Source organism: Dendropsophus ebraccatus, chromosome 2, assembly GCF_027789765.1.
Source record: "Dendropsophus ebraccatus isolate aDenEbr1 chromosome 2, aDenEbr1.pat, whole genome shotgun sequence".
Taxonomy (NCBI): Eukaryota; Metazoa; Chordata; class Amphibia; order Anura; family Hylidae; genus Dendropsophus; species Dendropsophus ebraccatus.
In genome coordinates this window covers 65,043,226-65,071,148 of record NC_091455.1, presented here as the reverse complement: position 1 = coordinate 65,071,148, position 27,923 = coordinate 65,043,226, and the positions used below count along the sequence as shown (strand labels likewise).

General features: G+C 43.3%; 1 protein-coding gene across 1 annotated transcript in view; it reads right to left on the bottom strand.

The window, feature by feature from the left end:
• Positions 1 to 20,290, bottom strand: part of KCTD1 (potassium channel tetramerization domain containing 1) — a 71,107-nt gene extending 50,817 nt beyond the window's left edge. Inside the window, exon 1 of the mRNA XM_069957675.1 lies at positions 20,225 to 20,290. Within this exon, the coding sequence (XP_069813776.1) occupies positions 20,225 to 20,233 (9 nt within the window). The 5' untranslated portion in view covers positions 20,234 to 20,290. The remainder of the gene's footprint in view (positions 1 to 20,224) is intronic.
• Between the last annotated feature and the right edge of the window lie 7,633 nt (positions 20,291 to 27,923).

The following is a 27,923-nucleotide window of genomic DNA, read 5'->3' as shown; positions in this document are numbered from 1 at the left end:
AAGCACCAAGTGGTCAGTGTAGCTCCGCCACTATTTATAGAAAAATGGCCATACCTGTGGATGACAGTTCTGTCTTTTGACTCCCTTTAACCATGCACTCTATTACTAAGCAGAAAATATACCTCAACCACACATCTCCCAAGGAAATAAAAGATTGGGCATGTTAGATCCATCATGCCTAATCCCTCTTTCCTTTAATAGCAGATGTTTTGAGAGGGCTGATCGCAAGCCTAAAACATCAGAAAAGAGTTAAAGTGGCCATACACTTTCAAGAACTGATGACTGAATGATCGTTTAGCCGTCAGTTATATCTCCTACCCTCTGCCTGTGCCTAGAGTGTTCTTGCTTTGGCTTATCTCTTTCTGAACAAAGGAATTAGCTGTGGTTTTCCTTCACGGCCAACCCCTATAACCATTAACTTTTTGTGGTTGCTGCCCCATACACTCTAGACTGACAGATGAATCTACTCAACAATATTCTAACATGTATAGGGGCCTTTAGGGTATGTGCACTCTATGGAATCCTGACGGACCACCCGCTGCGGATTCCGCAGCTCGCCCCCACTTGCGTCTAAGCTGGTCCCATATTTTTCATTCTATAGTTTGCCAGATTGCCCCGTCCGCCCGAAGAATGAGCGGGGACGAGCTGCGTAGTGTGCACATACCCTTAAAGGGAATCAAGCAGTAGGTGCAAAAGATCTAACCTGCAGATAGATTCTAATAGGGCAGTGTGCCCAGGAGGCTAAGCGTATCTATCTTTAGAATATTACCTTTGTTACCCTTTCTGAATATGTAAATAAGGAGGGTCAGAGCACTGGGGGAAATCATCTAGCCCTAGAGTATCTGTGCCTTCTTCATGGCATACACAATGATAAATATCCCCCTAAATCTCTATAGTCCAAAGGAAAGAAAGGAAAAGGAGGACATCATTGAAACCTTAAAATATTTTAAAGGCCTAAATAATTTTCAAGAGGGATTTTTTTTTTAATAAGAAACTGAACAAAAGAACAAGGGGGAACAATCTGAGGTGACAATCTTTTACTGAAAGGGAAGTAGATGTTCTAGGCAGTGTGGTAAAGGAAATAATATATAGACTAGATGGTCCAGGTGGTCTTCTACTGACAGTCTTCTATGGTTGAGCTGCCTCTTTACACAATGGACTTTTGGAGGATTTAAAAAATTATCAGCTTATGCTGACTGACTAATGCATATTTTTTTTTTCAATTTAAAGTTTGTTATTGTTTTGTATAAATATCAAGTGATACAATTATGAGATAAGGCAAGCAGATAAAGGTTTGAGCCAACATAGTAACCAAGTAACAGAATAACATAGCATGAACGTAATTAAACGTAATTCCCCTTAAAAAAAAACAAAAAGGGATCAAATAACGAAAACTGAGAACATAGGGGGAATCCAGCCAGGGCTTCCATGTTTTTATATAGTTTTCATGTGTTCTGTTGGCCCAACTGGCTAGTTCTTTGAAGCGGCAAATCTGATTTAACTTAATCAGCCATTCCGCCTGGGTAGGAGGGTCTGTTTGCTTCCATTTCAGTGGGATTAGGGATTTCGCTGCTGCTAGCATGTGAGTAGTGAGTGACTTTTTTGTTGGGACAAACCCTTGGGATGGGAGACCTAGAGCGATGGCCATCATAGGTAATTTGACTGGTCGTCTAGTGACTTTGCTGGATATTTCCTCTACCTTATTCCAGAAGGGGATGATTTTAGGGCAGGTTCTCCAAATATGTGTAAGGGAGCCTTTGTGACTCAGGCATCTCCAACATTGGTCTGTGGGGGATAATTTGTAAGCGAAAAGCCATTCTGGTGTCTTATACCATCTGGAGAGGAGTTTGTAATGATTTTCCTGAAATAGGATGCAGCGAGAGAAACCATGCGAGTTGGACAGAATTGTGAGGAGGTCTTCATCAGATATAGTGATGTTCAGCTCCTTTTCCCAGGAGAGTATGTAACCTGGTTTTGATGTACGTAATAAAGCTGTAATCAGGTGGTATAAGACAGAGACAGAACGAGTTTTCTTAGAGGGGTTAAGAAATAATTTTTCGAAGGTTTTCAATTCCCTAAATAGGTCAACAGTTTGCGAGAGTTTTGTTAAGCATTTAGTGGCGTGGGCTTGGTGTAAGAAGTTAGGGGCTGCGTGGTGTAAAGTGTCAGCAATTGTTTCTTTAAACAATGAGGGGTTGTCCCCCATAAATGTTTGGAGGGGGATGTTTCCTAGTGAGAGCCACATATGTTTGTATGTGGGCGTCACTTCGTTGACTATCCAAGGTATTAAAGTTGCTGGAGTTATTGGTGATGGGGAGGGGGCTAGGGTATTTCCCAAGCTTTTCCAAATCTGTAGAGAACCTTTCAGTCTAGGGGGGAGATTGGGGTTTTTCAGGAGTGTTACTGTTGGGAACCAGATATCATGGGGTTGTAGTTGGGAGGGTCTAGTGGATGGGTGTGATGGGTGTTGTTCAGTAGCTAAATCCAGCCAGCAGTTCAATTGTATGGCTTTGTAGTAGGTACATATGTCGGGTAGTCCTATACCGCCTTTGTTCTTGTGTTGTATTAGTAAGTTATAAGATGTGCGTGGTCGCTTACCCTTCCATAGGTATATAGTAAAGATGCTTCGTATATTTTGGAAGAATGTTGGCAGGAGAGCAATTGGGACCATTTGTAATATATAGAGAATTTGGGGCAAAATGTACGTTTTGACAAGGTTCTTCCCACTTAACCAAGATATTATAGGTAAGTCATAGTCTTTTAATAATTTGGTGATTTCCGCTATCAGCGGTATGTAGTTCAGATGGTACAGGTCATTTAAGTTACCAGTGAGCTTTACACCTAGATATTTGAATGTTGATCTGGCCCACTGAAAGGAGGTAAGACTAGTTAGGGCTTGTTTCATATCAGGGGGTAGAGAAATTTCTAATAGTTCAGACTTCGCAGTGTTTATTTTGAAGTTGGAGATTTTATTGAATTCTCCTAAGATTCGCTCAATATGAGGGATGGAAGTGAGTGGGTCAGATATTAGGAATAATAGATCGTCGGCAAAGGCCAGTGTTTTCAGGTGTGCTCCTCCCAGTTCAATTCCTTTGATTTCTATTGTTTGCCGAATTTTTTGGATGAGTGGTTATTAGGATATTAAAGGGGGGGGGGGGATAAGGTATCATTGATTTTTAGTCTAGCATGTGGTTGGTCGTATAAAGAGAAGATTGCTGTTATGAGAGCGGGAGGTAGGCCGAATTTTCCTAGAGTAGCTTTCATATAGGACCAGTCTACTCTGTCGAATGCCTTCTCGGCATCAATGCCAAGAAGGACACTCGACTTGTTGCGGGTTTTGGTTTCGTGTATGGCCCTGAACAGTTTAGCTGTATTGTTCCTCCCTTCTCTACCATGTACAAAGCCTGCTTGGGAGTCACCTACTAGTTTAGGTATCAGTTTTTTGAGGCGGAGAGAAATAGTTTTGGCCCATATCTTCAAGTCTAAATTTAGCAAAGAAATGGGCCTATAGCTGCCACAATGAAGAGGATCTTTGCCTTCCTTCCATGTTATTGCTACGTGTGCTTCTTGCGATTGCCTCGGCCAGCGGGCTCCCTGTAGCAGTGCATTACAGGTAGAAGTAAGGTGGGGGAGTAGTTGAGGAAGGAATTTTTTGAAGTAAAGAAGTGGAAGGCCATCGGGGCCTGGGCTCTTACCTGGGGGAAAACTTTTTATGACCTTGCTTATTTCTTGTGGGGTAATGGGTGTTAGGAGCGCGTCTCTGTCAGAGGGAGACAGAGTCAGTAGGGATAAATCTCGTAGAAATTCTGAGGTTAACGTATCCCTGACACTCTGGGGTGGGAGGTTTTCGGATGATTGAAGGTTATAAAGTTGGGAGTAGAAGTGCTGGAATGCTTTAGCTATAAGAGGTGTAGTAGTGTGTGTGACTCCGTCATGTCCCTTAATTGCATGAATTTGGGTCTTTTCCCTTGCTTTCTTTATTAAAGAGGACATCAATCTCCCACCTTTGTTCCCATGGGCGTATAGTACCTGTTTGAAATGCAGAAAGGACTTGGCCGAGCGGGCATATAGGATATCTTTTAGTTTTTCCCTAAGGAGTTTTAATTTGGGTAGAGCTGTTTGCAGTTGAGAATTTATGGATCTTTTCTACTGCCGCTATTTGTGCTAAGAGGGAGTCAATTTCTTTTTGTTTAATTTTCTTGATTTTGGAACCTATGGCAATGAGTAGACCTCTAAAGTAGGCTTTATGGGATTCCCAGATTATGGGTGAGGCTATATCAGGAGTTGTATTAGTGGCAAAGAATTCATCTAGTTGTTTCGTTATTGTGTCACATGTAGTGGGGGAGCTTAATAGTGATTCATTTAGTTTCCATCTCCATTCTTTTGCCGGGATATGTGTAAAGTTTAAAAAAGCAGAGGTAGGGGCATGGTCGGATATAGTAATTTGTCCAATCTCTGCATTTGAGAGGGTAGGGAGAAGTGAGTTATGGATGAATATGTAATCGAGTCTATGGTGCGATTTATGTGGGACAGAATAGAATGTGTAGTCACGGTACGTCGCATGTCTCATTCGCCAGGTGTCCAAGAGGGCTAGGTCATGCAATTTAGAGTTCAACCTGCTGAGCGATTTTGTGGGGATAGTGGAGAGTCCTGTGGATGAGTCTAAAAGTGGATTGAGCGCAGTGTTTAAATCCCCGCCTAATATGATAGGGCCCACAGCGAATAGTTGTAGTTCGTCTAGGGCTTTCATTATCCAGGGGGTTTGTCCAGTGTTTGGAGCGTAGAGATTCGCTAGTGTGTAGGGTTTGGAGGCTATAGAGACTCTTAAAAAGAGCATTCTGCCTTCTGTGTCTTCATGTTGCTGTAAGATCTGTATAGGTAGGGAGGAATGTATGGCGATAGAGACACCTTTGGAAGCCGAGGTTGGATGGCAAGCATGTCTCCAGTGGGAGAAATATTTAGTGGGAAATTTGACGGGCCGCAGTGACGTAAACAAGTGAGAGGAGCGTGAATGCGGCTGCATGTAAGATTCGCCGCCCGTCCATGCCAGAGCGCAACAAAGATTAACCTGGCGCCATCAATCACAACTAGTGTGCGTACCTGGTACGCACGCCATCTAGTGGCAGTCACATAATAATATTGGAATAAATCAGTCCATACTTGCTAATACCAGTAAAAATATATGCCATGGACCTGGATATACTCTAGCTTAAAATATCACAATTATAAAGTGCAGGGGTGAATAAGATGCAAAGTGCATAAAGTGCAAAGTGTTATGGTGAACATACATGCATAATTAAAAGTGAAATAAAAATCAGTGATAGTGCAAACCTGACAGGATAGTGAACATAAACATGCCAAAGGAGGAATAATGTATATAAAAATTGGTATATAAAAATTGATATATAAAAATTAGGGGATATCATCTAGTGTGTGATAACTCTAGGTTCAAATTATACATCTATTTCACATATACATTACAAGGCGAGATCCCGGCCCACCGGATCAGCGGTGTATATGAGTATATCAGTGAGGGTCTGGAACGAACAGCTTCCTCAGATTGTTTAGGGAGTGCTTCTGTGTGTGCCGATCCGGGGAGTCAGGAAAGCGCCTCTGCAGGACCTAGAGAGATAAACAGTGGATTGAGAAAGTATTTAACAGCTTAATGCATAGATAAAAGACTGAACCAAGAAAATAAGGTATTCTACTGATGACCTCCTGTGTGGAGTGAATACCAAAGACTATAGCAAGCAAGCGACCATTTGGGTCATTCAGACCGCTAGGTTGGGGTTGAGGGGGGGGGGGTAGAATCGTAGCAAAGAGCCGGTAATCAGCAGTGTCTCTGTCTTTGTAGCTCTGTAGGTTTCTTCAAAGCTGTAACCCAGGAGATTCGATGGATGGATCTTTACGTGGAAGAAGTGTCTTTGCGTGGCGTCTTCTTAGGTCTGGGTTGCTTTGGGGATGTCACCGTATGCCATGGGGTGAAGACCGGTAGTGTCGGTAGAGGCATCTGCGGTTGGAATGGTAGCCAGGAGGGGATTTCTATCGGGCGTAGTTCCAAGAGATCCCAGGCCTTCTCTAGATCTTTTGGCGTGTGGATCACGATTCTTCGGCCATTTCTTATAATCGCTAGACCAAACGGATAGAGCCATGCATATTGGAGATTGGGGTTAATAGGGGTTTCATAGTGCGTCGTTTTGCCATCGTAGATGGGGCAATGTCTTGGTATAGAGCTATGTTCTATCAGGGTCATGGCTCTGTTCAGCTGCTCTGTGTGAAGATCAGAGCGGTCAGACACGGCTGCGGCATGTGTGGCAATGTCTGTGACTGACACCTCGAGCGTCTCAACCCTGTTCCCAACAGCTTGTACCTCAGACTTGATTTCAGCCTGCTCCGTCAGGACGGGTTTAAGTGCTTGTCTCAGAGTCTTCTTCATAAATGATTTCAGGAAAGAGGTAGTGAGTTGTTCGCCATGTTCGCTGTCAGCTACGCTCTCTCTCTCTGAGTCTTCTCCTGTTTCCTGCTGCACAGTGATGTCAGGCGCCATTTTGGGAGCCTTAATCGGTGTTCTGAGGCATCCTTTGCTCAGGAATCTGTAGAGATCTCCTTGCGATTTCCCGGATTTGGGGATCCCAGAAGGGTCTCTGAGTAATCCCCTACTTGCCTTGCCCAAAGCCATGTAAAAAAAGAGCTGTTGAGAGCAGTAGTTCTGTGTTTGGCGCCGGAGCTCAGCTCACATGCGTCTTCTCTCACTCGCGGTCAGGCTCCGCCCCCCCTGACTAATGCATATTGATTGCTACAGCAAAGGACTGTCTTATCCCAAAATTCATAGCAAATTACTGGAGTGACAATAATATTTTGTGAGTTTTTTTCCTTATGGAATTTATTACAACTAAACATTATCTTTATATCTAAAGGTCCCTATACACCTTAGACTTTAGTCGGCCATACCCATCAATCTAAGGTGTTATGGGGCTCTACCGAACAACCACCCACAGATTAAGTCGGTGGCGATAGAGGTTGGGTGTGATGGAAAATTACCACCCAACCCCTTTGTTCAGGGAGAGATAAGCCGCAGTAAGCATTTAGCAATCGTTTCGGAATCAGTTATTGAAGGTGTATGCCCTTTTTTAGTGATAAGCAAAAATATGTTATTACTGCAGGATTGTGACCGCTGGGACTCCCACCTTTTATTTTTTGCCATAGAAACCTAAAAGAATACATTTATTTCCATGATGGTATCTTGTCGCAAAACTGACTTTCCTCCAAAAAGTCTACCAATCCTGTACCGTGTGTTGTAGGAATGTAAAATCCCTATAGGGCAGTTTAGAAATACAATGCATCCAATAAGCATTTATTTCTACATACAAACATAGTAATATTCTGGTGTTCAAATTGATTCTTCATATTTCAGACACTGTATTTTAGATTCATTTGTCCTGATACATTAAGTCAACATACTAAAATAAAATAAAAAATAAAAAAAACATTGCGTGGACCCTAAGGGAGTTCTGACTACACAGCTGGTTTCCTTTTGCAGCTTTAAGTCTTCTTATATCAGTAAAGCTGGAGAGAAACAGTTGTGATAGCCACAGTCCATGTTATGTGCAGAGGCACACAGTCTGTGTCCTCCAAGATTGTCTCTAGTTTTCAGGCATAACTGTTCTCACCCTCCTCCTTAGAGGCAAGGAAGAAGATACGGATAATGCAAGACCTCTTTCTCCTTACTTCCCCGGAAGCGGCAGAAACACAACTGTATCCAGAGAAGAGATAAAGAAGGCCTCAGAGAAAAAGAGAACTTTTCCCAAGTGTTGGACATAAACATGTTCTCCTTGTTCCCAAGGCTTTCACTATTTATTTGGGAATTGTTTTCCTTGTACAAAAAGAAATAAGAAATCTAGTAAAGATGTAATTAATATGGTAAAAGAAAAGCATCACAAAAAGAGGTTGTCCAGGGCATAACTCTAAATTAGGAAACCATTATAATAGGTATAGATTTTAATACGTAAAGGGAGATATCAAGGCAGATGATGTCTGTTCTTTGTATTTTAGCTAGGGAACTGTATTCTTCACAACTGAGTGTGCTTTACTAAAGGTAAATTACCACCATCTTCCGGGGGTCACAATGTTCCTACAACAACTTTTTTTGGTTAGTTGAGTCCAAATAGTGGTTGTTATTTCATATTAATAGACATCTTAGTGAAATAACAGACGCTATTTGGACTCCAATGATCAAAAGAGATTGTGGGTACATTATAGATTATTGGGGGAAGACATTGGGAGAGTAGCTTTTACCAAAAGGAAAAACAGATGTGGAGCTGATTTTTTAATTGAAATACATTTGAAAGCAGTTTTATTTAAGAGTATATATATGTATTCAGTATATATAGTATACACACACTTCTTTTATTCTTTTGTCTCCTATTTTCTGATTGTAGAATTATTTTGTCCATGTGATTATACAAGTAACTAGATCTGCTGTATGAGCAGTAGCAGTGTCAGAGTCTTGCATTACAGAAGGCACCTGGACATAAGAACACTAGGTATGAAAATCATCTATTCAGTTCTGGAGAATGTTGTGACGTGTGGAAGAGAACAGAGCTGTTTCCGTCACCTACTGTTAACTGTGTGAGCCCATAACTTTAATATACAGATGGTAACTTTCATTGTAATCGGACCCTCTGCCCCTGTATGTAGAGCTCAAGCTAAGAAGAAGTGTTATCTTATTATATCTGTCTGTGGACAGTGTAATGACTGCAATGTTTTACTTTTAGCACAATTTTGCTTAAAAGCTTCTGTTGAAATCAATGGAAAGTAATTCCCATTTAAAGGAGAAGTCCAAGAAAATGCAAAAATCACCAGAAGGCAGAGGGTTGGGCGGGGAACCTAATTAAGAAGTTATACCTACCTGTTTCCATGACACACACCCCCCCCAGCGCTGCTCCTGCTGCTGCAACTTCATGTATCCCGTTGATGGATTGCCCATTCAGCCAGTTAGTGAATAGGGTGGGACACGACTGCTGCATCGGCAGGTGCCATAAATACTAGTACTGTATTTTCCGGCGTATAAGATGACTTTTTAACCCCGAAAAATCTTGTCAGAAGTCGGGGGTCGTCTTATACGCCAGGTATGGTCGCCCCATACGGTGGGGGAGGGCTAAAAAATGGCCCGCATCCCCACCGTATGGGGGGACCATTAAAAAAAAAAAAAAACCAGAGTTGACACTACTTTTGTGTCCGTTAAAAAAACTGATCCGTTTTGATTCGTCTTTTTTACAATGGAAGTCAATGGAAAAACAGATCAAAACGAATGCACACAAATGCATCCGGTTTTTGCAAAAAACGGATTGCAAAAACGGATTGCAAAAACGCAGTGTGAACCTAGCCTAACTGATTGACTGAGCATGTAATCCATCATCCAGGTCGGAGGTAATGCCCCTATTCCACGAGTCGTTTGAAGGAGCAAACGAGCGCTATTAGCGCTCGTTTGCTCCTCGTTCCCCGCTCGCTGCCGCCGCTATTTAACGCGGCGTCAGCGAGTGGGTGAGTGCGGGAGGGGCAGCGGGGAGCTGCTGGGGGGGCTGTCTGGGGGATCGCTGATCGTCCGGGCAGCCCATAGGATACAGCAGCGCCTGCTGCCGATGCTCCTATTCAACGGAGCGACGGCAGCAGATCGCTACTATATCAGTCGCTTGTTTTTCAACATGTTGAAAAACAAGCGACTGCAACGATCAGCCGACATGAACGATGTCGGCTGATCGTTGCACTCTATTCCACGGGACGAATATCGTTCGTAGCGGTCGATATCGGCCAAATACGAACGATATTGCTCCTCTAAACGACCCGTGGAATAGGGCCTTAAGTAGTGGTTGTTTATTATGTTCTCCCCTGCCAGCTGACAAATTTTTCAAATCGCTGGACTTCTCCTTTAACCCCTTCCCTCCACAGGATGTACTGGCATGTCCTGCGCCGGGTGGGGAAGTTCAGAGAGGGGCCACGCTGTGACCCTGTTTTGAAAAGCCGCAATCCAAGTTGCTTTCTGCAGCCCGGGACCATAGCTATTAGCGGATGGCCGATCGCCACACCTGCTAAATAGGACACTTAAATGCAGTTGTCAAACAAGACAGCTGCACTTAAAATGTCTTTTGCAGCCTTATCCCTGGTGTCTGGTAGCCGGATCTCCAACCCACAATGCAATCACGGGGGGGGGGGGGGAGGAATCCATTGCACTGACCGGGCCGGGGCTCAACGCCGGAATGACGCTGGTCCTGGATCGGCAATCAGTGTATCTGGTCTGCTGCAGACCCAAATAATAGTGGATCAGCGCTCTATTATATACACAGCATTGATCTCAATAGGAGATCAGTGCTATGTATATAAAATTCCCCCCAGTGAACTTCTAATTAATGTATGTGGGGGGGAGGGAAGGATTTTAATTAATAAAAATATCCCTCCCTTAATAAAAGTCTGAATCACCCCCCTTTTCCCATTTTATAAATAAAAATAAATTAAATTAACATATTTGGTATCGCCACGTGTGTAATCGCACAAACTATTAAATTATCACATCTCTGATCTTGCACGCTAAATGGCGTAAGCGCAAAAAATTACAAAGTGCAAAATTGAGCATCTTTGGTCACTTCAAATCCAGAAAAATGTAGATAAAAAGCGATCAAAAAGTTGCATATACGCAAGTAAGGTACTGATAAAAAGTACACATCATGGCACAAAAAATAACATCTCACACAGCCCTATAGACCAAAGGATAAAAGCTTTATAAGAATGGGAATAGAGCAATTTTAAAGAACATTTAGTTTTTATTAAAGGTTTTAATTTTTTTAAAAGCTGTCAAATAAAAGTTATACAAGCTGCATATCATTGTAATCGTAATGACTTGAGGAATATAGATAACATGTCAGTTTTACCATAGGGCAAATGGCATAAACACCCCCCCCCCCCCCCAATAAAAAATATTGCATTTTATTTTCAATTTCACCACGCATATAATTTTTTTGCTGCTTTTGCAATGTATTTTATGCAAAAATCAATTGCAAAGTACAATTAGTGATGCAAAAATAAGGGCTGATGTGGGTCTGTAGGTGAAAAAATGCAAGTGCTATGGCCTTTTAAACACGAGGAGGAAAAAACAAAAACGCAAAAATGAAAATTGGCCTGAAAGGAAGGGGTTAAACAATGGGACATTTTCTGATGACACAAATATACAATAGCATGTTTGCTCTTTTGTTGTCGTTTTTTTATCTAAGAAAAGAAAAAGAAGCAAACAACTACTCCTATTTCTAAACACAGCTATGCTATAACAGTAAGCTGAACAAAAGATTGTACTTTACAGTTTCAGATGTAACAGGGCCCTCTAGAGTAAGAGAACATTCTGTCTCGTGCCCCAGGCATAATTAATACACCAAAGTTACTGCAGTAGATTTGAAGAAAAAAAAATGCTGCTTTCATTTTAGGAAAACTATTCCACAGCGATTAAAAAAATTAAAATCATGTATGTTAACATAAAAGCAGTTAATTAAATACTTTAATCTTTCAAGTAATGAGCAGAAGGAAAATATTTTTAACAAACAAAAATTATACTAATGAAAAATTTAACTAAATTCACAGTCTGAATCCGCAAAAAGAACCCAGTAAGAAATATCCATAGTGTTTTCATAAATAACCGTTCAAAACAACATACTGTATAAATATGCGAGGAGGCATTTCTAAGAGAGTTGTCATAGTTACATGTAGACTTAACCACTGCCACTTGCCATTTGTTATGGGTTTTTCTTTGTATGGTGGCATAAAAATAAATTGACTGTTAAAACGTATAAAGCTCAACCGGACAACCCCTGTCAATATGCACTACTAAGGCATATGAAAAAAAAAGATGGCGGCCTCCCAAATGGTATTCTCCCTCTACTGACAAAAGAGAGGATTACCCATTGGTTTACTCAGCACAATCCTCTACCAAACGTTTTAATGCAATGCTTCAATTACTGCTTTTCCACTATTAAAAAGTGAGATGGCATTGTCTGGAAACTACAAGGAGCATGGCCACACTAATAGTGAAATTGATAGATTTAAAGGGGTACTCTGGCCCTGTCATATTTTTCAGATATGGCCTGGGAGGGGGTGGTTATGGATGGCAGAGGTCATTTATCTCCCTGGTTCCAGTGCCGAGTCCCGGATCGCAGTGCCCCGTACCCCCGTCCCGCGGCCACTTCCTGGTCTGAGCTGCCGCACGAGACGTGACGTCTCCAGGCAGCTTAGCCATTTGGCGGCCGTAGTGGAGTCCCGCCTCGGCCTCTGAATGGCTGAGCTGCCTGGAGACGTCACGTCTCGTGCGATCCTGGACCCGGTGCCATATCTGAAAAATACGGCCGGGCCGGAGTACCCCTTTAAGTGTCTACTATTTGCAGACCAAATGTACAGCAAGTCATAGATTTCCCCAGAGATTAGCTGACCAATTTCAGATGTAGGGGGTACTTTGCTTCAGGGAAGTGGTTGTCTGGCCGGGGCACTTGTTAGTTTTATGTCCAGGAGGGGGCAAATTAATTAAACAACATACACTTATCCCCCTGATAGTATTACTGGGTTAGCGGGCCGGTGATATCACATCCTGAACCTGGAAGCAGCAGCACAGTAGGGAATGAAGAGGCATGGTGTGCAGGAGCCAGGAAGTTAAGTGAATGTTGTTTTTTTTATTCACCCCATCCCCAGGCATATATAAAAAGTGTCCTGTCCCCTTTAAAGAAAATCTGTCAGCTCCCGAGCCCTACCTAAGGTGCTGACAGTGTGCTGTAGCTGGCAGTTTTCTACTGAACATGGTACCTCTTGGTAATTTTCTCTGCAGTGGATTATGTACAATCTCAGGTCTCATACTGTACTGAAGAGGCAAAGAGAAGTTGTTTGTGCACATCTCACTACTCCTTCATCCTCCCGCTTCTTAATGATCAATTTGAAACAGACAATGAACTGCTGGCAGATCTCTAGACATGTGAGTTACCCCTAGACCACAACTCCAACACATTTGGGCTGAGAGATTCAACTATATCTGAGTGTTTCTTTTAGACATAACCTGCCTACAGAGGACTGATCTGCAATCAGAGACAGCTGACAGCTGAGCGAGCAGGAGGCTGGGCAACACTGAATATGCTTAATTCTGTTCTCAAGCATCTTCCCTCTCTCCCCTAGACTTTCAGTCTGAAAAATCAGCTCCATACTGTCCTGTCAAGTTAGGCAAGCCTAAGAAGAAAGAAAGGCTGGAGATGGGAGAGCATGACTTTAGCTGTGTTCTTTTCAGTGTTCACTGTTTAACCAATCACAGGTGCAGGTACTTCACACAGTAGTCTACCAACTAAACTGCTTCCCTTTCTTTTCACTACACTGTCCTCACCAATAGGAGGTTAGACCCTGTCACCTCTATATAAGGTCAGTTAGTTCCTGGTGGGAGGTATTTCTCTAGTTAGCCTCAGTGATGAGAACATAAAGAGAGAGAGAGTTACTACTATAGTCTACAACCAGGCCTGGCTTAGGCCAGGGCCCTGGAAAGGTTTTTTTTTTTTATTTAGTGGATGGTGGGAAGAGAGACAGACTGAGATTTTCTTCTATGAGAGACTCTTTAGCTGAAGATACACTGCTAAACCCACAGGTGGGGTAATCATCCTCTGGGTCAACCTTGTCTATGCCTGGAATCCTTCTTCACTTGTCAGGACAATCTGCAAAAGTTCCAGAAACTGATCCCCCAGTAGGACAAAGAGCCAAAGCTAATGTATCCTACTGATCCAAGCTTGAATACCTTGGGAATGCTCAAGGAGTTAGCTACACCCAGTAAATGCCTGGGGCTAATACTACCAAACCTGGCACTTGCTGAACTGGTTCGGCAAGAGGTGGTCTCTCTATTGTGCTTCTAACCGTGAGTACGAGGATTCTCTACAGTACACTCAGCCACTCTCAACATATCCCGGCAGAGTACTTTTCCATATTAGACAAGGTCCCCAAGACGGTCCGTTACACCTATTCTAAGTCAAGCTACACCTTTCCTAACTTCAACTGTACTTCTCCTTTCAACTGTTTCCTCAAAGTCATTACCTCAAGCACTTCTGCAACCTACACCTGCACCTAGTGGACTGTTTTATTTTACCTTGTATTGCACTGAAGTCTCACAGTAAAGTCTCAGTTTGGTTAAGTGCTGAACTCTGTACTCATTTACTCGCCGCACCTTCACCCTTACATTGTGCTACCCCTCTGGCTTGTTCAGTGGCCCCCTTCGGCTTGTTCTGTGGCTCCCGTCCTGATGTCCCTCTCATGCAATCAGTGCGCTGTGTTGGCTGAATAACAGTATACAATAAGCCCCTCAACTTATAATTATAAAACTGTAGGTCTGTGTCAGTACACTATAATTCAAAGAGAAGAGGAAGGAGGAGGGAGTGGTGAGGCGTGCCCAAGTGTGGCGCTAACGCTACAGCACAGCACCTCTTTGTCTCTTCTTTTCAATAAGAAAATAAAGACTGTGCTGAATACACAAAAGGTACTATGTCCACTAGGGCACTGTAATCTGTAACACACTGTCAGGACTTCAGGTCAGGTCTGAATGCTGACAGATTCCTTTTGAACAACACTCTCTTTAAACCCTGCAAGGGGGAAGACTACTTTTCTGGAGAAAGATCCCTAGGGTTTCATCCCCAGAAAAGTAATAGATTGATGGAAGTAGCAGCATAGTCTGAAACCTAGCCAAAATTCATCATCAGTATAGCAGTCAGGATGTGACGGTCCAGAGCCTCAGGGGGCAGTCACACATTTCATGTAACACGGAACCTACGGACAGGTGAGCTATGTAGTGGAATGAATCACTTCCCAGCATCATGTATCAATATGAAGCCAGGAGCGGGGGAAAATGTTTGTATCTTTGCAGGACAGTAATGACACAACCGCGCGGCTGTATCAGTACAGTAGTGGGAAGATTTGAACAGGTTCAGATCTCCTGGCATCACAATAATTCCTGATGCTGGCCCACACCTTCATGCTCTGTGGCATCTGTATGAATTCCCTTAAAGGGGTTATCCAGCGCTACAAAAAACATGGCCACTTTCCCCCTACTGTTGTCTACAGTTTGAAGTGAAGGGAGCTTAATTGCAAACTGCACCTGAACTGGAGACAACAGTAGGGGGAAAAGTGGCCATGTTTTTGTAGCGCTGGATAACCCCTTAAAAGGGCCTTTACATACTGAGTAAAATAGGCGGAATTTACTATTAGACTATTAGACACTTTATAAAGAGACCGGACCGGTCTCGAAACGCATTGTGTCGCTGGCATAATTCTTTTAATTAATTTTATGATATTTTATATCTCTATTACCTCTTGGACCTGCGGCTGCGTCAGCCGCGGCTGAGCAGCCGATGACGCTGAAGAGGGCAGCCGGCACTCAGGACGCTCGGAGGGATTCGGCCGGGCCGTCCGAAGACGACATAGCAGACTGAAGATCGGAGACGAGTCGGCACGTGACAGGTATGTATAGCGCACCACACTTCCGGGTACACGGGTGGGGGTGGTGGGACACGGGGAAGGGGGCCATTCACAGACATAACATACATTACAAAGTTGTATAACTTTGTAATGTGTGTTATTCTGTGAATAATTGTTTACCGCCGCACTACCCCTTTAAGCTCCATTCACTTCAATGGAAATGAGTTACAAAATCCCACCCAAACTGGAGACAAGAGAGGGGCTGTCTCTGGAAGAAAGTGGCCATTTTTGTGTAGCGCTGGATAACCCCTTTAAAGAAAGTTGCCACTACATTCTCACAGTGGAGAATCCACAGCAAGAATGCAGGGCTATAGACTCTTATTGTGAGGAGTATAGCAACAGATTTGCTACCGCTGTGAATGTGTTGCGTCTGATTCTACCCATAAACAGTTGTTGTTTTTTTTTATGCCAGTAGAGTTTTCATTAGTAGAATGTCCAGGACGTAGTGAATACTTAGTGACATGGATAATATCACTGTCCTAAATTTAGACAGCACAAAGTTAAACTTGGTTCAGTGGCAGCCTGTCTAGTCTATCACAGAGGTGCTGGTTGTATAAGGCTACATTCACACATTCCATGTTCCTCACAGAACATGGATGTGGAATTCCTGTAATGGACTGTCCCCCTACCCGGGCAGCATCTGTAATTAGATGCTGGGAGTGGGGGACCTGTACAGATATGCGCCACGCTGCAATTAAAGCAGCCGCGCGGCGCTGTCATTACAGCGTGGTGCATATCTGTACTGGTCCCCCGCTCCCAGCATCTAATTACAGATGCTGCCCGGATGGGGGGTGGGGGTGGGGACAATCCATTACAGGAATTCCACGTCGGTGTTCCGTGAGGAACATGGAATGTGTGAATGTAGCCTAAGTTTAGCAATTTGCTGCACACGTTTTCCTCTTCTTTATGCTACTCGTCTGACGTACTTTACACCTGCATTCAGTTTCTCTTTGCCATGTCCATTTCTCTACATATATTTTATCATATAAAGATAAACCTGGTGCATGGCATGTATACAATTTTGGTTCAAGTTGAGACAGAATTCTAGGGAATTTCAGGATTTGTATTTATAACATCCTAGGTTTGGATGAAAGGCGCCCAACATGAGAATTTGTCCACATTGTGCTCCCTTCATGGTGGGGTCATTTTGCGGTTACCAATGGCTGTGCAAAGTTGCGGATAATCCAGACATTTTGCACCTATTGGGAATGGCCAAATGCATTTCTCTGTGTATAGGAACTCAGCCTGAGGGTGCCTTCACACACAGCCGATCCGCAGCAGATTTCACGCTGCGGATTCGCAGCAAAATCCGCTGCAGATCCAGTGTCAGTGCATCCATATGAGAATACATACTCGCAGAGGGATTGACATCCTGGTGTGTGTAAGTTAACCCCCCCAGTCACTGGAGCATACATCACCTGCTCCCCGCTCCGGCTTGTTTGGGGGTTCTCGGCAGGAAGTCCCGCTCAGCTAATCAGTGCCCTGCGGCGGGGCAGCGCACTGATTGGCTGAGTGGGACGAGTAGACGCCAGGACCCCCCAAAGCAAGCCGGAGCGGGGAGGAGGTGATGTATGCTCCAGCCGCCCGGGGGGTTAACTTACATACACACAGCAGGATGTCAATCCCTCTGCGAGTATGTATTCTCATAGGGATGCACTGACACTGGATCCGCAGCGGATTTTGCTGCGAATAGAAGCGTGAAATCCGCTGATGATCCGGTTTGTGTGAAGGCACCCTCAGGCTATGTTCCCACACAGTATTTTTGCTCAGTGTTTTGCAACCAAAACCAGAAGTGGATTGAAAACACAGAAAGGCTCTGTTCAGACAGTTGAAATTAAGTGGATGGCCGTCATTTAATGGCAAATATTTGCTGTTATTTTAAAACAAAGGCCGTTGTATTAAAAAAATGGCAATTATTTACCATTAAATGACGGTCATCCACTCAACAGTGTGTGAACATAGCCTTTCTGTGTTTTCAATTCACTCCTGGTTTTGGTAGAAAAACACTCACCAAAATACTGAGCAACAATACTGTGTGTGAACATACCCTAAGGCTATGTCCACACAACATATTTTTTATGACAAGAATGGCCGTTCTTTTCAATTAAAACAAGTTCTTGTTATTAAAAAAAATGTCTTGCATTGAAGTCATGGCCAACAACGGCCATTGTTCACACAACGTATTGAACAACAGCCGTCGTTCGCTTCGGCTGTGGAAATAATTGACATATCAATTATTTCTGGCCATTCTACATTGATTTCGATGCAATTTTAGTGCCAAACAACGGACGTTGTTCGTACATTGTGTAAACATAGCCTAAGGCTGCAGTCACATGTTTTGTGTTCACTCCGTGAAGCACAGACAGGATATCCCCGTACTTGAGTGTTTCTCCACATGGCATGAAGTATAATATAATTTATTAAAGATCTATTCATGCGGCTCTGTCATTACAGCGGTGTGATCATTCAAACAGTTTCCCCGTTCCCAGCATGATGTATTAACATCATGCCGGGAGCGGGAAAACTGTTTGAATGATCACACCGCTGTAATGACAGAGCCGCTTGAATAGATCTTTAAAGTGACTGCACCACCAGGCCCAGGCTGAAGCACTGGAGGCGGCCGACCCACCCTTAGTGGGAAGAAACCCCAGCCCCTCCATGACGTGACTCCATTAGAATCAATGGAACCCTTTCATAGAGGGGCAGGGATTTCCTCCAAGGGTGGGTCGGCCGCCTCCAGTGCTTCAGCCTGGGCCTGGTGGTACAGTCACTTTAATATATTATATGCAGAAAGGGAATCCCTGTACTGGAGCCTTTCTCCGTATAATATAATATATTAAAGATCTATTCATGCGGCTCTGTCATTACAGTGGTGTGATCATTCAAACAGTTTTCCCCCTCCCGGCATGATGTTAATACATCATGCTGGGAACGGGGAAACTGTTTGAATGATCACACTGCTGTAATGACAGAGCCGCATGAATAGATCTTTAATATATTATATTATACGGAGAAAGGCTCCAGTACAGGGATTCTCCGTCCGTGTCCAGATGGTGGCAATTAGCTCTGCAAGGGTGTTTCTTATCATCCTTGCACAGTCTGCAGTCTCATACAGCTGGGCTCTCCCCCGACCATTTTATACAATAGAGATGAGCAAACTTTGAGTATGTTCGTGTTTGTCAGAACATTTGATTACCAGTGGCTGAAGCAGTTTGATGCAGCCCTAGTGGGGCACTAACATGTTCCATGCACAGTCCTTAAATACAGATGATGTGCTACGGATGAAATTCAGAGTTCCCGGTATCATCATTCATCATGATGCTGGTAGCTCTGAAACTGTTTAAATCTTCACACTACTGTACTGACACGGCATGTCAAATTCAGGGTTTGCATTCAGATGACCCCAAACATACTCAAAGTCCGCCCATCTCTATTGTATATGGGCAGCGCTCAATAAGCTTTGTGTATAATCCTCATCAGGAGCCATAAGGCTTTCTCCTATCTGTGCTGGTGACCATGTTATTGCCAGGTATCTGCAGACCTGGGGCAGCTCAGCAGGCTGTATTTCCAGCAATGCGAAAATACATTAAAGTGTATGTTCACACAGACAAAAAAGCGCCCAAAAAAAGCCTTTAAAAATTACCACACTTATTTCAGTTTTTCTTTTAAGTGATGTTTAGGGGATGAGCTGGTTGTTCTCCTAGAGAAGGATAGGATCTGCCAAATAATACAGTGAAAATAAATAATAAATGCTAAATAATTTACAAATAAATTAATGGTACAAATTACTGAGAGAAACAAGTGTACAGTCCATGTGTACTCCAGATCCATGTCTCTCTCCTCACACATGACTGGTAACATTTTATTACATACTATATGTGTGGTCACAATATGATTCCCTTCATGTATTATTCAGAAACCTTCATTCATTAACTCCTGGGCTGTGTAACTCGCGCGCTTCCACACAGATGCCAAGCAGACAGGGCAAAGCCATCACTTTGATCAATCTCCCAGCAGACAAGCACCCACCGCCCCCTAGTGTCTCCCGGCTGTAACTACAACCTCCTTTCTCACAAACACACGGCCCCTTTGGTGTCGTCTTGTCTGCCGTGAAAGGGAATAATTCCCGCAGTAAACCCCTTCCAGGAGGACGGCTGGCAGCCGGGGCACACCATGGCATCACCCACCAAGGGTTACACGGCCATTACAGCCACCAGCCTCGCCGTATAAGAGTAAAAACACCCTCCATGCCCCCGGGGCAAATCTGCAGCAGCACAATGGCGTCTTTCATACAGGGAGATAGAAGCTTGAGGTGAAAGGAAGAAGAGACGGGAGAGCTCGGCGGAAAAGTAGCTGGAGTTTGCAGAGTATAAACTCCAGGACAGGGGCAAACCGCACCGGTGTGCACAGTGCCCAGCTATAGAGCTCACTAGCAGCACTCCTCACCCCCTGTACTTAGTACCCCCTGGGCGCAGCACTACCGCAGCTCCCCCATTACCCCCAGCACACACACAGCGTTAGCGCACACACGTCTGCATCCAGCCAGTGCATCAAGGAAGTGGTGATGATGAAAGGAAGGGAGAAAAAAAAGATTAACCAGGAACCTGGCACATGCGTAAAAGCAAGTTGCACCCTAAAGTCCCCAGCCATCCCCTCCATAGCACATAATAGCGAAGCTGGAACCATCAGATCTTACCTGGAACATGGAAAGAGCCAGTGTGCTGCTGCTGCTGCTGCCCAGCTCCCCCTGCTCTGCTGGATTGCTCCCCTTTTTGTGGCTCCTGATTTCTTCCAGCGATCTGCTCTGCTCGCTACACCAGAGAGAAATGCAATAGCTTGGCTAAGGTAGACAGAACAAAATACAGAGAATAGTTGCTCCAGGGCTTTGAAACCCCTCAAGGCAGGGATCAGGATACAATTAGCTCATGCCTCTACCTCCAGTCTAAATCAATCTGCAGAAGAAAAGATGAAATGAAATTAGCCTGGCTCCCAAGTCCTAGCCCCCTATCATGTATACATAGATAGATAGATAGAAATACATACATAGAAGAATATAGCATGGATTGTGGCTGCTTTTATTTTCTGTGTGTAAAGGGAAAACACAGTCAAGCTCCAGCCTCCAACTTGCTTATTACTCTCCCCTTGCACAGAAAAGCTGATTTTAATCGTTGTGATTAGTTTTGATGTAAGGTTTCCCCAGGCAGTTTCTGCAAATGGATGGAGTGTTTCTTGCCAGAAGAGAGAAAAGCAGCAGATGATGATAATTATTAGAAGGATTGTTGCTTGTTTCTTTTTATTTGTATTTAGATGATGTCTCCCTCCCCCCCTGCCCCCCTTTCTCCTCCTGTACTTTCACAAGTTGACCTGACATTGTCACAGTACTAAGGTCACCCAACTTGTTGATAAGGATCGCCTCCTGTCCCCAGTGTATCCAGTCATCTGCTGGAATATTTTATTTCATTCCCTTGGCTATAAAACTTCCACAATGGGAAAAGAGGTTGATGGGTTTTTTTTGTTGTGTTTTTTTTTTTTTTTTTTACCCCAATCAAGTCTGAATCATTGCCTCAGGGCGATGCACAAACTCATTTCAAATGTTCAACCATGCAGAATTACAAAAGCGATTGAAGAAGTTCTATGCATTTTACACTGATTATTTTCAAACATCAAACATATAGGAGGATAGCCAAACACTGGATAGTTTACGACACATTTACATTTCTGTCATGTGCATCCGCTGTATTATTCAAAGCAAAGCGTCACCTGATAACAGTGGAGAATTGCATAACTAACAATGCCTGATATGCTAATATAGTATAGAGTCCAATATTGTCCAATAATAACCTGCAGGGAATCCCCCACACTTCTACTGCATAGAGTATACAGTGGTAGAGCAGGGGCACCATTGATGGCAGCCCATAGACTGCTAATACAAGACTGACAGAAGCTGTCACTGTGTCCTGACAGTCATGGCAGCAGGCTTTGTCAGCATTTCCTTGGCTGAATACAGGCTGGTGAAAAATAGAGATGAGCGACCCGGCCGAGGTTCGGGTTCGTATGAACCTGAACTCTCGGCTTCTGATTCCCGCTGTCTGCCCGCTTTGTGGAGAGGGTGGATGCAGCCCAAGGACAGCCTGGAAAACTGGGATACAGACTATGGCTATGGCTGTATCCCAGTTTTCCAGGCGGTCCTCAGGCTGTATCCACCCTCTCCACAGAGCGGGCAGACAGCGGGAATCATTGCCGAAAGTTCAGGTTCATACGAACCCGAACCTCAGCCGGTTCGCTTATCTCTAGTGAAAACATTTCCTTTATTTTGCTGGCAAATACCACACAACAGCAGTGTGAAATGTGAACTACTATCCAGTCACAGCGGGGTTAGTATCACTTTACTCTTACTTGGAAAGGCAGCAAAGCCAGTTCCACATGGCTGTAATACTGATGCATTTTACTATTCATATAATGGCCGGGATACTTACCAGAGTTGGTTCTACTGAATTTAGATCCCCATTGAACTCTTTGGTAACCCAAGTATAAATCAGAAGAATATTGAGGCATCCAGCAACCCATGGGGAGCCTCCTTCAAGTAGCTGGGGGGGCACCACGGTGCAAGGAGAAGCATCTATAGAATTGGTGAGCATTCCATAATTCCAGAACATAGAGACTAATTGATCCTAAAATTAGGTTGTATTCTAGCAATATGCCACTTTATGAAATGGGAATACCACTTTAAATCTACCATTGTTATGTTTGTGTGATTCTGTTTAAGGGTACAAACCCACTTGACATATTTGCTGCGTGAATCAGTCTTAAAAATAAGCAGGCAAAACGCAGGTTGGCTTTATACGATTGTTCTGCGTTAAAATACGCAATTGCGTATTTTTGAAGCGTGAAGCTTGTTGTTAGCAAAGCATCAGTTGTTAACAACCTGTGTGAAAAACGCATGTAGCTTCACGCTTCAAAAATACGCAATTGCGTATTTTAATGCAGAACAATCGTATAAAGCCAACCTGCGTTTTGCCTGCTTATTTTTAAGACTGATTCACGCAGCAAATACGTCAAGTGGGTTTGTACCCTAAATACTGACATTAGGAAATTGTTAGTTTTGAAGTTCCCTACTATAGCATTGAAAAAAGAGCTGTTACCAGAATATTATTATAGTGACAATAAAGTTATGGTCCTTCAGACTATTAAAACAGACTTCTCAATTTATTTGAAAAAAAAACAAAAAAAAAAACTCCACAATTTTGTAGAGTAAGAAAAAAAATATTCACTTACTTCAAGGTTACAAACACACTTGGCGGGTCTGCAGCGAGTCTCCATACTGCGTTTTTGCAGAATCCTTTCTCCAGACTCTCTCATTTTTGGCTCCTTGCTCCATCACATATAGTAGTTAGGTCCCCTGTGTCCCTATATAGCAGTTAGGCCCCTATGTGCCTCTATATAGTCTTAAAAGGGTTATCCAGCGCTCCAAAAACATGGCCACTTTTGCCCCACTCTTGTCTTAAAGGAGACCTGTCACCCCCCCCCCCCCCCCCCCCCCCCGTGCCGGGGTGACAGGCTCCCGACCCCCCATTACAACCCCCTATACTCACCTGATCCCGCCGGGTCCCGCTTCCTGAGCCTGTCGGGTCACGAAGATATGAGCGCCCAAAGCCCGGCGCGCGCGCTCACAGGAGAGTCCGACGCTCATAGAGAATGAATGGGGAGTCCGATGCTCCGTCATTCTCTATGGGCATCGGACTCTCCTGTGAGCACGCGCGCCGGGCTTCGGGCGCTCATATCTCCGTGACCCGACCGGCTCAGGAAGCGGGACCCGGCGGGATCAGGTGAGTATAGGGGGCTGTAACGGGGGGTCGGGAGCCTTTAAGGTCAGGTGTGGTTTGCAATTAAGCTCCATTTACTTCAATGGAACTGAGTTTCAAACCTCACCCAATCTGGAGACAAGAGTGGGGGAAAAGTGGTCATGTTTCTGTAGCGCTGAATAATCCTTTTAAGGCTCTCCTGTTTCCCACATAAGGCTGTGTTCACACTATGTAAAAACAGCAGCTATATTTCATAACAACGGCTGTTGTTGCAGAAACAATGGCCGTTATTTTCACAACAGTGGCTTTTTGTTATGAAATATGGCCTTTCTTTTTACATAGTGTGAACATAGCCTAATAGGTGTGCTCTGTACCCCTATATAGTAGTAAGGTCCCTTTATAGTATCTGTGCAGTCCCCATATAATATAGGCCCCTATGTGCAGTTCCCATATAGTATCAGTCCCTCCCCTGTAACCCCCCCATATAGTATCAGCCCCAATATCGAATCAATCCCCTCATGCAGCCCCCATATAGTACCAGATGCTGCCTGAAGTCCCCTTATAGTATCAGTCCCCCGCATCCCCCTCCTTGCAGCCAATGGTCATTAGACATACTTCTAGTTAAAAGGAGCAATACAGCACCCAGGGGCGGCCCCGTCACTTGCCAGGGTTCACCGGGTTCTGGTGTCTTCCTTTGATGTACTGAACTTTCTGGCTGAAACATACATCATTTAAAGGAAAGTAAATTATTATAGCAATTGCATTGTTTTTTTCAAAAAAACTTTGAGGGAAAACAGAGCAAATGATAAAATTACCTAATTTATATATCTATTAAGGAATGCCTTCTAATGGTGCGTTTACACAGAGAGATTTATCTGACAGATTTTGGAAGCCAAAACCAGGAACAGATTACAAACAGGAAACAGGTCATAAAGGAAAGACTGAGATTTCTCCTCTTCTCACATCCATTCCTGGCTTTGGGTTCTAAAATCTGTCAGATAAATCTCTTTGTGTAAATGCACCATAAGACATCGATTGCAAGCATGGTTACAACCACATGTAATGACTACGACTGGCACTTGCCCCCTTTTCGCCTTGGAAGGTGTTCTGAGACATGCAGAGGGTGGAAGTGAGCACCACGAAGCAAAACAGATACAACATTTTCTGCTCCCCCAACTACCACTTTAAACAGACATTGTAAACTATTGGTATTAAAAGGAATATTTGTATCTATGAGCACACTGCATAAACTACAAAGTGCCACATAAAAAAATGTATAACAAGATATACAAATGGAGTGATCAATAATTTTTCCTGTGTCTGATCTGAAAAAATATGCAACTGATATAATAACTGAATATGATTTGATTGAAGTGTCATGACTTTGATTGAAGTATGTTTTAAGGCTATCTTAATGCTGAACTTACATAGAGCGCTATAGCTGATTATGTTATGCACTAAGGCAAACAGGTTACTGTGTATATTATGGAAACACTGAAAAACACTGTAACTGAGGTGAGTCGGTATCCTTTCTTCAATCTTGCTGTGTTTGGACTGTTGAAGGCAATTAGGCTGTATGGTGCTGTTAAAGATGAGTACAAAGTGCGCTGGGAAAGGGCTTGAGCCGGCAGCTCCGTTACAACCAGTTCTCAACATTTGGCGTTCTGGCATGTAGTTGACCTGGTTTGAGTGACGCAACGTCTTTTGATAACTCTTGGTGCTGGTCAGGGTCAAACAGGGTCTAACGCATTTCAGTGGTCATTGGCCACCTTCATCTGAGTGCGAGACTCTTAAGTTAACATAGTAGCAGCACAACTGCAAGTACAGTGCCGTGGCACACTGGTGAGATCTTGGGGTTTTTACTATAAGTTCAGTTTATGTTAAAAGGCTAAATTTACACTTTAAGTAGTTTTTCAGGGCCATATACGATGTCTGCAATGATCCACAATCTGCGGAACCACAGGGATGAGATCCCTGCACAGGCCACACAATCACTGCGCCTGCCTGGGGAACTTGGTTGCAGGCCTGCAGAGAGAGAGAGAGAGAGAGAGAGAGAGAGAGAGAGAGAGAGAGTGGCCTATCAGAAATGGGAACAGATTAGTACTCTGCTTGGGGAACACCATTTTTGAGTTGAGGGCACCACTAAAAATGGGGCACTAAGGTGCAGTGCTACAAACAGGGAGTTGTATGGGGATAGCACAACAAATTGGGCAGCTTTACTGACTGGTCCACACGAACAGGCCAGCATTTCTGACTGGGGAACGCTAAGAGGCACCATAAATACAATAAAGAGGACACCATTCCTGAATAGGAAGCAAGTGATATTATTATTGTCAAGGGACACTAAGGTGATACCATTACTGCGTGGAGGGATGGGTAACAGGAATACTGAGTGCTAAAGACTACTATTTTTGCGTGGCACACTAAGGGTAACACTTTAAATGTATGCAATATTGTAGATGAGGTGAAAATTTACTTGGGGGAATGTATGGGGTTTATGATAAATATCTCAGGCAGTGTAAAGAAAAAGGCAGCCATTAACTGAACAGTCAATATACAAAGTCCCGTTGTAGATTTTTTCCTATGCATGTTAGGCGGTTTGTTGCCCTGGGAATGGGGCTTCTACACTGAGCGCACCAAACTGCCCCATCTGGCCGCCTCTCCGAATGAATATTCAGATGGCACTCTGCAGTGAAAAGCGCTGGAGAGAAGTCACTGCAAACAGGGGAAGGGCCGGTCAGAGCAGATAAGTTCAATGAGGGTGGTAGTCCAACTCCCAGTGTTCATTCACATAGGGAATAAACTCTTTTATTTCTAACCTGCTGTTTGTCTGCCTTTAAAGCTCTTCTTTAGGAAAGGCATATTAGTTCAATGACAGCAAACAGTCTAGACCTCAATGCCATTAAAAATTTATAGTGTAAAAAAAAATGGTCCAGCCCCATTCTGCAAAGCTTCTCCGAAAAATCAGCTTGATTATATATTATTGATCATTAGTCAGTGGCTCAAAGTATTTAGATTATCGTGAAAGCCCAAGGAGAAGAAGCAAAGTATTAACTGAAATTTTTTTGTTGATGATTCCATAGTCTTTTCCTCAACACTGAATGGTTCCATATTTTTTCCTCTACTTGATCTGAAGAACATATGTCATTATAAAAAAAATAGTGTGATTTGTTTGAGTTGTGTTTAACAACACGAAAATATTCAGCAAATAAACATTAATTTGTGTCATATCTGTGATTTGTGTATTTGCTGCAAAAAAAATCTTGGTGAACATCCTCTGAGTGTGATAATTCCATAATTTTTGCCAGGGGTTGTACATATTGATAAATGTGTCCCACTGTGGCTAAGGTAAGGCCAATTATAAATATAGCCCTGGAGGTAGGTACTTTGGTACTGAGGCTGGGAGAAAGGATTAAATAGACTTCAGTGTACTTCATCACTCACACAAAGCCGATAATGACACAACTCCATATAATCTAGTCTCCTAATTTACCCCAATGCCATAAATAGTCATAAATTCCCATCATTCTTTTATTAGGTTACTGTATTTCAGGTATATTGATTCAAAGGTTTGCTATACCCTCTACAGGAACATTTAATCATATCATAGACATTCCGTTCCTGTGCGGTAGAATCCACACTTGAGGATTGAATTTTAATTATGAATTTATTGTGTATGGGAACTACATGTGCTCCATCAATTATACAATATATATTAAAAAGTATAGCAAAAATAAAAAGTCTAACCCTATAATCAATGTAATCTCAAGGGTAAGAGTAGTGCTGGTCCTACACATCTGATTATGGTCTGCCAAACATTCATCTTATGTGTATCATGGCTTTTTGACTCTCCCTTGACAGATAATATCAGGCAGTTGGACTTCAACATATCTGACCCATATGTTCTCATAGGAGATAGGTCACTGTTGGAGGTGTCTGGCAGCAGCTTAAAGCTAATGTACTAACCAGTACACTCTTTTAAGTTTTTTTCCTTCTTCCCATAAATGGCGCCGGTCTATTCCCGGGCACTGGATGGCATGAAGCACTGGGTGAAAATGTGAGGTTTGTCATAGGACCGACAAAAACTCTAGTATACTCCCTTGTATGGAAATGGCGCAGATGTACAGAAAATTATCCGATATACGACTGGTGTATTGGTAAACAGCAACGGTTTAATCAGGCAACGCGTTTCGGCTTGTATAATAACGGACAAGCCTTTCTCAAGCCATATGAACCATTCACAGACAAACACATATATATATATATATATATATATATATATATATATATATATATATATATATATACATCCACATATACAACCCCACATTATGGCCTCCAAATACTTCCGGGTACGGACTTATCACCAGCCAGCCCAAAATTAAAAAAGCTGATAGTTCCAATGTAATTTATGAAATGAAATGCAAAGTAAAATGTGAATTAGATCCTTATTACCTTACTGTGCTGCTTGTTGCGCCATTCCTCGTGTTGCTCGCTTCCGGACGTCTACGGAGCTTCACAAAGGAAATGACGTCAGATGGTTTGCGATAGTGGCGTATCTGTTAGAGTAAGGGCCATAATTAAAGCCATGTC